Consider the following 12046-nt stretch of genomic DNA (forward strand, 5'->3'; position numbering starts at 1 on the left):
CTTAATGCTCCACATGTCAGGGTCCTGGCCGCTAGTGTACCTATCACCGACTGTCCCTTGCTCCATTTTTCGCTGGAGCAACTACGAGCCCTCTACGGACCGGTCTTTGAACTCTAGAATTCATGAGTGACTTGTCACATATATTTTGGTCCCTACCAAAGGAAATGAATAAGTTCAGGGTCTTACCGGAGAGGGGGTCTCGGTGTTTGCTTCATTTCCCGTGCAGGAGCGCTTCAAAGGGTGGCCTCGTCCAGTGCGTCACTCCCACGAACTCAACACAAGCGGGTCATGTTGTGCACCGCCGCCCGTCGTTTTCTTGAGGGGAGCTGAGCTGGAGGCCTCTGAGGCCCTTGGCAATATCGATCAAGTACTTCATCGAGAACACGCAAGGCCCTACCTAGCGCGTAAAATGTCGGTGTTTAATTTTGAACCAGCTCCAACAAGTAAATTGTTTGTGCGTGTTCCGGGGTCTGGATGGTGTGCTTATTGGGCTCGAGATTTAAACTGGTTCGGACAGAATGTCCCTACATCCAGTCTTCGAAGACTCACGCTACCGTCACCTTGTTGCTCAATGCTCGTAGTTGGGGTTACAAGCAGGTCTGTGGGTGAGAGAGGGAGGAGGCTCTCAAGTCTCTTATGCGTGTAATGACCTAAGGACTACGAATCTGGTGCTCTCAACCTAGCTAAGCCTTGGGCGTCGTGGCAGCGTGCTCCTTGGCTTTGGCCTTCGTAGTCCTCCATGCATTCTAGCCTAGTTGTCCGTGTATCGGCCGACCCCCCTTTTATAGACCAAGGCGGGTCAGTTACTGGTAGCTTCTCATGGAAGGAGCTACTGCATCGTGGTAAAACGAGGCGTTCAACCTCGGTAAAGTCATGCTTGTTAGTATGTGCCTCGGTCGTCTGGGCTTCTCTGTCCACACTTTTTAAGACTGGCGACATGGACGGCGAAGAGCTCCAGCACCATCATTATCGTCTTTGTGCCACACCGACCCCTTCCTCCGTAGCCTGGGGCTCGGCGTGACTCGTCGTGTTGTGGGTCCTGTAAACGGCCAGTGTGCTCAAGCCTAGGGTTGATAGGCCGTGGGCCACAAGCCTTGGGTCCGTAGATCATGAGTTGAAGCAGGACCGACTCTCTCTCACAGCGACCCGGTGCTAGGCGCAGTTAATGCGGTCGGTCACTACAACGGGTCAGTTCTGGGTCAGACGCGAAATCCACTCAAATGGCTTACTCTTGATTCGCTTGACCCCCTTCTGGCTCTGCCTCGCCTGATCCGGGGCTCGGTGCCTCAGGCTATCCAAGGATGGGTGCTTCTAGGGCGGACCTTTCAGGTCCTAGGGGCTCAAGTATCTTATCCCCCTTAGATCATAAATGGAGTCAAGAGACAATAAATACAGAAAGTCGTAAAGAGACAGACTTTTCGTGAAGAGTTCGTCTCTTTTTTTCACATAACCCACAAGAGACTTCTCATTTAATGAGTTTGTACATGTCTTTATGACTTTTCTCTCTTTATCCTTGAAAACAGTACGAAAGTAGAAAACTAGACATAAAAGATGGGGACTATTATTTATTTTTTCTGAATCCTAACAAATATAGAGCTCACGTTCTCTAGTTGAATTCTAAAATTTCAGTTAAGAAGCTGCGTATAAACGGATTAGAATTATAATTTCTCATATTCTTTTCCTTTTAAAATAGAACTAGCTGAGTGCCCGTGCGTTGCAACGGGAATATATAATACCAGTATACTACGACAACTTATATACAAAATGTGTGTTATATTGTTATGAGAAAATGTTTCATAATCAATTTGTGATCCTAGCCATACATAAATTTTGTTATTTTAATCTAGTTGTTTCACCACTACATTGCAACCATCAGTATCATGCAGACTTCGATATATGCCACAATCTGTATGGTCTCATCATTGGAGAGCACGTTCCACACATGCCAGAAGAAATTTCCTCGTACGTCGTTAGTCATCAGACACACACCACCATACGCTCTTGCTTAAACAAAAAGGTAAGTGTGTGTGTTTGCAAAAAGAATTAAAGGAAGACTGGCACAAAAGCTACCCTAACGGTGGCGAGGATGACGAACTGATCATTGTTGTCGATCCTCCTCTATGTCACCTCCGGCGCCAAGATGACGCCACAATCCTCGATATATTAGTCGTCGAACGCGCGCGACATGACGAGTACCGATGACTCTTGGTTGGGCTGCCAAACGAAGTACACCCCGGGCTCATCAGCGAGGTAGTATCCATGGCCGTTGCATCACCGGATGCGCTACTCCACTACATACATCATGTTCGAGGACACTCACACAACGTCAGCAACGTCCATTGTCCCAGCGCACAAGAATTCATGTCCGGTCAGTAGCGACTTACGTGGCAGGTTGGGCTTCAGGTGGACGATGAGCTAGACGGCGTGATGACGTCGTCGTCGGATGCGGTGTTCAGAACAACCCGAGAGTCGTCGACGTTGGCGACAACCATGAGGCCCCTGCTTAACGATAGACAGCGTGGTGCAGCTACTCTGGACCGCGTCCAAGTGGCGGCTTCGCGAGAGCTTGTCGTACACAGCGGCGCATGCGACCACGTAGGACTGCTTCTAGAGGTCGAACTGACAGTCACCAAGCTTCTTCTCGTCATCGATGAGCGACGCCAACGCGAGTGCCTCCTGCTCATGGTGTTTGTTCGGGGTTTCAAATAAGAAACATGGATTCATGCTTGGCGTTGGTTTATAAAAATGACTCACAAGTCTGATCCATGGAAAAAATATTATGAAGAAAAAATGTCACGCATGCAAAAAAGGGGAATTTAAGTATAATACATTATTCAAACAAAAGAAATTGCATGCAAAGCTCTTCTTTAAATAATATTACCTCCATCCAAAAATATAATTCAAGAATCTCGGTGATACTTATCTACTACTACGCATTGTGAAAGGGTAGCGATGTAGTATATGTGTTTCCTGTCATGTGTCATAGATGTAGAGATAAACACACATGTGGTGTAGCGGTAGCTATTCTTGGACTTTTCTTGAGAGGCCACAGGTTCAAATCCCCTTGAGGACATGTGTGTTTTTTTAATTTTAGCTAGACGTGGGCTGTACGGGGGAATGAGAATGGGAATCGGCTTTGCGGGGAGGGGGAATGAGAAAGGCAGAACAAAGAATGAGAATGACAGAACATGGTAATGAGAAACGAAGAACAAGAAATGGGAATGGTGGCAGAACACGGGAATGGCAAACTACTCTTGTAGCCTTAATAATCCTTTTAAAATAGAATTCATATATTTTACAACATTTCAAATAAAATAAGATTAAAATATTAATTTAAGGAAAATTTACATCTGAAGTAATATTTTGAGAAGACTAGCAAAGTAACTGTATGTTGCTATAATTTCCATTTATATTTAAATATAGAAAATAAAGTTATGTGTGTTCTATTGGCGAGGTAAATATGAATGTGAGTTTAGAGCCAATAATTATGGTTCAAATCCTAATTTATATACTACCTCCATTCATAAATATATGACACCGTTGATTTTTTCGAAAACTTTAACCACTCGTCTTATTCAAAAATATTAAATTTTTATTAAGCATAAACTATCTTAAGTGATAAAATAAATCCAAAAAATGATAACTCATTATTTTTTTAAATAAGATGAGTGGTTAAAGTTCTTTTAAAAAATCAACGGTGTCAATATATGAACGGAGTGAATATAATTTAAATATTTTTTCTATTTAAATATGAGACATCACCATGACAATGAAAATCGTGGAACAATATAGTATAGAAGAGAAAGAGACTGTTAATATTATTACGAACAAGCCACAATATAATAAAAAAACCTCTAATTCCCCAGACCCGGCAAGCGACGCCATCGCGCACCAGCGCTGCTGGACCACCGCCCGTCTGACGCAAACCCAGCCGTCCAGAACCGTCGTCGCCGCCGCAGCCCGTCCTTCCACCACGCTCGCGCCGTTGCGCGCTCTTAGGGTTCCGCAGGGTCGGGATCGCCGGAGATGGACTGGAGCGCGGTGACGGCGGAGGACCTGGTGGACGCGCTGCGGGAGGTGGACTGGTCCACGCCGCCGCGGACTGTCTCGGAGTTCTTCTCCCGGTTCACCGTCCCACGCTCCTATTCCAAGTGGACCAGCCGCCTCAAGTGCAACCTCTACTAGTACGATCCGCCTCCTCCCTCCCCTGACTCCTCACTGTATTGGTGCGTAGTTGCCTAGTATACCTTTTTGCTTTCCCTGCCTCGTGCTAATCCACGATTTGCCCAGAACTCGCGTACTATATTGAATTTGAAGGGTTTTCTGTACCATCTAGAACTCGCGTGCTGTATTGAATTGTAGCCATCAAGAATAAATTCTGCTTGATCGGGGGGGGGGGGGGGGGGGGGGGGGCTCCTTTTGATAGCCCCAGACTGCTGGCCATGTTGCTGGTTCGGCTAATGCAGATACCCCTGACGAACCGGCGAATACCTCAGAGTGTATTTGTCTAATCTCAGCCCTTTTTCATTCTCATGGCTCACATACTGCCATAAGATGCCAAAACTAAGAAAACGTATGCTGCTCATAGGTGTAAGCATTATAATTTTTAGTCCCAGAAAGTCAGTTCGTGATTAAAGGAGTTACACAGGACAGTGTCTGGCCGTGGGTTAGCCTTTTTGAAAATTTTGATTGATGAATTGTAGTTTCATGATACGGATCAGAGTGAGTAGTTCTCTGTATCGACTTCTGTGGCCTCAGCCTGTCTACTGGTTTACATGCTAGATTAGGACATGTTGGAATAATTGAAATAAGCTTAATTCTTCGAAATTTTTTACATATGGTAAGTGGCTTACTCTTGGGGGGAAGAAATTTGTGTATGTGCATATAAATTACGCACACCATTGTTAGTCTTGGAGCTTTAACTTTGTGTTGGTCAAGCATGACACACAAGACTTCTTTTTTCTTTTTGTTACTCTAGCTCTAGATGCATCCAACTTAGAGAAACGTATAGTGCACTAGCCTACTTGTTAGAAAAGGCACATTGTTTTCATTACTTTGTGTCTAGAATTAATTTCTTAAATTTGATTTGCAGCTACAGGACAAACTATTTCATCTTGATCATGTTCATCCTTGGTAAGGAAATGATATATAAGCTTTTTTTCTTCGTATTTATAGGCTGATATTGACATGCTGCAATGGGTATATGCAGGGATGGGCTTCCTTTGGAAGCCAGTTGCTATCCTTGCTGCTTTTATGACTGGACTTAGCATCGCATTTCTCAATGATAGGTAAATTGTGCCCTGATTCACTTTTCTTTGTATTTTTTTTCAGTTGTTCAGTTATTACACAGGCCCAAAGTCCAAACTTCTCTTTATACTGAACTAACAAAGAATCAAAGATATTGTGACATTCATACTTCTTTTAATAAAAAGCATTCTGGTTTAAACTGAAATAGCAGCTAGCTAGTAGTTTTTCATCTTCGGATCAATGAAAATGTGTTCAGTTTGAAGCTACAGTCTGGTGTACAAATTAATGGGGCATTCACAATTTGCAGTTTTCTAGTTCAATGCTCCAGCTGACTTCCGTTTTAAGATTCGTTTACAACGGAATAAGCATAACAAGGTCACTAGAACAAAGTGGTGGAAGCTTAAAGGGGATGTGGCCCAAACTTTCAAGGAGAGAGTTATCGAGGAGGGCCCTTGGGCAGAAGAGGGAGACTCAAATATCATGTGGAGGAAGATGGCGATGTGCATCCGAAAGATAGCTTCAGAAGAGTTTGGGCTGAGTCAAGGAAACAGAAGGGAAGTTAAAGACACTTGGTGGTGGAACGAAGATGTCCAAAAGGCTATCAAGGAGAAGAAAGATTGCTACAAACGCTTACATCATGACAAGTGTGCAGAAAACATAGAGAAGTATAGGATAGCGAAGAAGTCTGCAAAGCGAGCGGTTAGTAGAGCCCGGGGTCAAGCCTTTGACAACCTTTATCAACGGTTGGACACAAAGCAGGGAGAAAAGGATATCTATAGGATGGCCAAGATTCGTGAAAGGAAGACAAGGGATGTCAACCAAGTCAAATGCATCAAGGATGAAGCAAACCAACTATTAGTGAAGAATGAAGAGATCAAGAATAGATGGAAGGAGTACTTCAACAAATTGTTCAATGGAGGGAATGAGAGTTCTACAATAGAATTGGACGAACCATTCGATGACAACAACAGGGGTTTTGTGCGAAGGATACAAGAATATGAAGTTAAGGAGGCGCTAAAAAGGATGAAGGTAGGAAAGGCGATGGGCCCTGATGGTATCCCTATCGAGGTATGGAGATGCCTTGGAGACATAGCGATAGTATGGCTGACTAAGCTTTTCAACACCATCTTTCGGACAAACAGAATGCCCGACGAGTGGCGGCGGAGTACATTAGTACCAATCTTCAAGAACAAAGGAGATGTTCAAAGTTGTACTAATTACCGTGGAATTAAACTCATGAGCCATACAATGAAGCTATGGGAGAGAGTCATTGAACACCGCCTGCGAAAGCTGACGAGCGTGACCCAAAATCAGTTTGGTTTCATGCCCGGGAGATCAACTATGGAGGCCATTTTCTTACTAAGACAACTTATGGAGAGATTCAGAGAACAAAAGAAAGACCTGCATATGGTCTTCATAGACTTGGAGAAGGCTTATGACAAAGTACCCAGGAGTGTAATGTGGTGGGCCTTGGAAAAACACAAAGTAGCAACAAAGTACATTAATCTTATTAAAGATATGTACACTAATGTTGTGACAAGTGTCCGAACAAGTGATGGGGACACCGATGACTTTCCAATTAACATAGGACTACATCAAGGGTCGGCTTTGAGCCCTTATCTTTTCGCTTTGGTGATAGATGAGGTCACAAGGGACATACAAGGAGATATACCGTGGTGTATGCTTTTTGCCGATGATGTGTTACTTATTGAGGAGAGTAGGAGTGGTGTTTCGCAAAAGTTGGAATTGTGGAGGCAGACGCTGGAAGCAAAAGGTTTTAGGCTTAGTAGGTCTAAAACGGAGTATATGAAGTGTAATTTCAGTGCCATGGGGTATGAAGATGGCGATGTTAGTCTTGATGGGCAAGTGGTACCCAAGAAAGACACTTTTCGTTACTTAGGATCAATGCTTTAGAAGGATGGAGACATCGATGAGGATGTCAGTCATAGAATTAAAGCTGGATGGTTGAAGTGGCGGCAAGCAGCGGGTGTCTTATGCGACCCCCGGGTGCCACACAAACTAAAAGGCAAATTCTACAGGACAGCAATCCGGCCGGCTATGTTGTATGGAGCAGAATGTTGGCCCACTAAAAGACGACATGTCCAACAACTGTGTGTGGCAGAGATGCGTATGTTGCGCTGGATATGTGGCCACACAAGGAGAGACCGAGTCCGGAATGATGACATACGAGAGAGAGTAGGAGTGGCGCCAATTGAGGAGAAGCTTATGCAACATCGTTTGAGATGGTTTGGACATATCCAACGAAGACCTGAAGAGGCACCAGTGCATATCGGAATAATTAGGCGTCCCGAGAATGTGAAGAGAGGTAGAGGTCGACCAACCTTGACGTGGACAGAGGCAGTGAAGAGGGACCTGAAGGAGTGGAATATTGATAAAGAGCTCGCCGTGGATAGGAAGGGGTGGAAGTGTGCAATTCACGTGCCAGAACCTTGATTTATAGTTCCGCTTTTCCTCCTTAATCGTTTGACCTTTTCTTGTGCCCATTTAGACCTTGCTGGTCCTTGTGGGTTTTATCTCTTTTATGTGTTCCCCCGTTTCGTCGTTTTCGGTTCTCCTTTGCCTTTGTTTCCCCTGTTTTCTTTGGGGGTTGAGCTCTGAGGTTTTCATACGGGGTTTCATCTCTAGCCTACCCCAACGTGCTTGGGACAAAAGGCTTTGTTGTTGTTGTTGTTGTGGCTATGCTTTAAGGCGTAGGTCCAGGTGTGTATGAGACTTGAGAGCCATGATATTGTTTTCAAAATCCTCAGAGAACTATTAAAAATTGCAAGGAAGTACAAATGTTGTTGAATGGATTCATAGAAACCAATACTGTACATTATTTCGTATTTGATCATGGCAGACTAAACCCCAAATTATTATACAATCTATTTGTGGATATATTGCATGGTGCCTTTAAACACGATTGCTTGCATTCTTCTGTGCATCTTTGCCATTCAGTGGTCAATGTGTCCTTTCTAAAACTTTACTGACCTAAAGGGAGTATCATGTAAGTTTAATTTGTGTGCTGTAGTTTGTTCCATCAGAATACTATGCTCTTTGATACATAAGTGCTTTAGATTTGATTTAGTTTTTTGAAAGTACGGCAAAAGATTTGCCGTTGCTTTATTAGAAGAGTTGGAACCATTTTTTAAGGGGAAAAAACCTTGCCTGAAAACCTTTTTAGATTTTATACAGTGATAGAAATTTTGTTTTGAAAACACAGAACATCTCTACATAACACTGTAATTTCCTTCTAACACTCCTCATTCCTTGATTCAGTTCTAAGCTACCAAAAGATCAGTTACGATGGAAGTCATTTTTCATAACTTGTCTTTATTGGAACAATTGAAACGTTCTGAGTAAAGACAAACAGTTGTATGTCCTACTCTTGAGTTCTCATTGGAAGATTTAACTGTTCATTATTGAGATTGGAAATATGAAAGGATCAATATTACATCGCATATTCGCATTGCACCTAGAACAGTTATGATTTCCTTTTGAGTTTATCTGTGATTTGTATAAACTAATGTTTGGTATTTCAGTTTTGCAGTCACTTTCAATGAGAAAGTCACAAGGACCGTAAGACAGTTTTCACCACATTTAGCTGCAAAGATGAGGCCACCAATAACGTGGGTATCTTAGTTTCTGATGTTTCTTTTTTCTTTAACTTTTTTTGTTGATAACTACAGAGTGATGCTAATATCATTTTTATTAGACCTGTTCTTCGTGGTCGACCAAACTCGAAGAGATCAATTCATATTTGTGGGCGACCTCGCAGGGTGTTTGTCATATTCTTTTCTGCAGGTGTGGAAACACTGGGCCTGGAATTCGTAAAATGCCCTCTCTCACCATAGTCTTCAAAACTGACACCACTCGTTTCCTTGGTTGCAGTTAGCTGTATACTCTGGTTGACCTCATGCAGTCTTCTCACAGTCCTCTGGGCACTCCTCATTGCTCTATTTGGTATGATCAGTGTATGGTTTTGAAATTTTGTGTATCACGAGCAATGCCCTTATGGTATTTTCTTTTGTCCACAGCAACTGTGCTCCATGCAAGCTTCAGAACACCAAATCTGAAAGCACGTCTGAATACATTCAGAGAGGAATTCCGGGCTGTCTGGCGGAATTATAGTGAGCTTTAAGGTCTCATTTGTTTCTCTCATGTAAGTACCTCTTTGGCTTCTAGGTCCTCAGTTTATCAATACCTGTATTTCCGGCATCATTTGTTTCCATGGCTTGCCATTCCAGTAGGTTATTGTGGCTGCGTATGTTCAGTTGTAAATCCTCCACTTCCATGGCTTGCTGATTAAATGTAGCTATCATCACAGGTTCATTGTGGTAAGGAAAGGTGTCTAGTGCAGAAACGTCCATGCTGTTTGTGAGTTGCACTAGGAGATCTAGTTGAAGGTGAAACGCCATTGGACACTACTACATGGATTATGGGAGGTGGGATTTGGGTTCGGTTGGCCGAATGCGATGTTATGCCTTAGCACGTGATCCCTCAAGAACAATAATTTTTCTTTCAGGCTTCTCCCTAACCGAACATTGGAGAGGACAGCATGTAAAGAAATGTAAAAATGTACCGGTTCTCGATCAAAACTTATGTTGTTTGTAGAAATTTTTACTAATTCGTATTGCATCATCTTTTGAACTATTTGTTTGGTGACTACAATTTTGCTTGAGCATTTGTGTCAAGTTGAGTTACAGCGAGTAGATAATTTCTATGCTTCCTTCAATCACTTTTGAGAAAATTGATATTTTTCGAAGACCCTGGGAAGGCTAGGGTCAACCAAGTAAATGTGATTCCTGCTCAGGAGGATGAAATTATCCTCTTGGAAAAGCACACGATAAGGGCTGATTTGGTGATCAGAGATTATAAAGGGGAGAAATCCTCTTGCAAATCAATTTTGAATAACAAGGGGATTCATTTCTTATGGATCACCAAATCAGCTCTAATAGGATGACAAACCGAGGAGTCTGAAGATGAAAATGCAAACACCATATCTAAAGAGAAAAAAAGATAAACTAAAGTGTCAAAAAAGCAAACGGCAAGCCTATAGAGCTAAAATGGTGTCAACCTGCTTTGAAAAACGTAGCTCTGAAGGCGATGAACCTGTGGCTTACCCTAGATTCATTCTTACAGAGAGGCATGTTTAAAAAAACATTATGATGAACGTACCATTTGGAACTGTAGGCAGTTGACTGTCAAGAATGGCTTTTGATCACTTCACTCATTTAGTTTGGGATAGCCACGCCGACTTTACAGCCGTTGGGATTTGGTAACCAGCAAATTGAAGGGAATCTATAGTGTTACGAAAAGTAAGCAGTTGTTGACTGCTTTCTAACCGGCATTCTCCAAGGGACGTGCCCCTGCACGATCCCCATATACGGACGTGGCTTTTGGCCACTCCTTTAGTGTCTCTTTCTCTTGTATAAATATCAAAAGCAATAAAGGATACGGTGCCCCTTTTTCATTTCATTCTCGCACAACAGTTTCCATTCTACACGTTATCAGCACTTGCTTTTATAAAAGAGAGCAAAGGCCAAAACAAGAACAACGGAGGTAAGAAGTTCTTCATCAAAAGGGAAAAAACAGTCAGGTACGCAATGATCTACAAAGATCTTTCTGTTGCCCTTCTTACCTTCATCCTTCGGTTTTTGAACGGTGGCCATCGTCGCCGGCGAGGCGCTGACCTCGTCGCACGTCGGCTTCTACGTGCTGCGCATCGACATGGTCGCCGCCATGCCAAGAAGCGCAGCAAGAAGGACGCCCGGCCACACTTGACCCTGAGCGCATCCGCCGGACCGGTGGTGATCCTGGCGCTGATCCTAGCAACGCTGCGGCACCTACTGCACCGTCGCAGCAACCGCCAGTGCCACGTCAAGACCGATGGGTGCGCCCTCCATCGCCTTCGCCGGAACGTGTCGCGGAGTGGCTGCGCGAGTCCGAGACCCACCAGCCGCTCCGTCCGATGCGGTACTGCCCCCTCCATTGATGGGGGTCGTGTCCTGCTCGCCAACCGCGGGCTCCTCCAACGGATGCAGACACCGTCGCCCCCGCTGTTCGATCGAGCGGACTGCTCGTTCAAGTCACCTCTCCTGCGCGCCCTCGTGCTCGGACACGGCTGACTGCGCGGAAATCAACCGGCCCTCGCGGTCGCCCCGTCGGCCAGATCGCATCCACGTCCACCGCGACGGTTGCCGTCGACGCCACCTCTTCCTCCTCCGACGATGAGAGGATTGCCTTAGTCCTCGGCGACGGGGTGCAGCAGCGACTGCCTACCCCGACTCCCGACAACGGCCCATCCGGAACGGTCTCACCGTCGACGCTCTTGAGCCCGAGCGGCAACAGGGTGGTCCGTCGGCTGGCGCACCACCTTTCTCCATGGCCACGCGCGCCGGGGTCGTGGTCGGCGACAGCGAGACCGTCCGACGATGACGACGTCCGTGAGCGCTCGCGCTCACCGCCTCGCCGTCTTATCTGAACTGTGCCCTAGCCCGGCCTCGACAGGGCCCACGGCGCAGCTACTCGTCCGCCCTGCGCGGCTGCTTGCCAGGCGCGGCCTCTGCTCGCCAGGCGTGGCGCGGGCTTGCCCCTGGCGGCTCGCACGCCCCTGCAGACCCGCGGCGCGGCTGCTCGCCCACTCCACGCGTCACGGGCTCGCCCGGCCTCGGGTGCGCGCGGCGCGACGGCTCCCTGGCCTGCCCCGGCAGCACGCGGCCCCGACGCGGCGGCACGCGGTCCCGGCGCGGCAGCTCGCCCGGCGCGGCGGCTCGCCCGGCGTGGCAGCACGCAGGCC

The 12046-nt window shown here is 45.6% G+C and overlaps 1 protein-coding gene across 1 annotated transcript; it reads left to right on the plus strand.

The window, feature by feature from the left end:
• Positions 1-3875: 3875 nt before the first annotated feature.
• On the plus strand, positions 3876-9899 carry LOC103630431 (PRA1 family protein A1-like). Its single transcript, NM_001301517.1, has 8 exons — positions 3876-4184; positions 5093-5133; positions 5210-5288; positions 8790-8876; positions 8963-9051; positions 9139-9210; positions 9285-9409; positions 9575-9899. Exons 1-7 carry the CDS (start codon positions 4027-4029, stop codon positions 9386-9388), a joined length of 630 nt encoding a protein of 209 aa, NP_001288446.1. The 5' UTR covers positions 3876-4026; the 3' UTR covers positions 9389-9409; positions 9575-9899.
• The last annotated feature ends 2147 nt before the right edge of the window (positions 9900-12046 follow it).

The sequence above is a fragment of the Zea mays genome, chromosome 6 (assembly GCF_902167145.1).
Source record: "Zea mays cultivar B73 chromosome 6, Zm-B73-REFERENCE-NAM-5.0, whole genome shotgun sequence".
Taxonomy (NCBI): Eukaryota; Viridiplantae; Streptophyta; class Magnoliopsida; order Poales; family Poaceae; genus Zea; species Zea mays.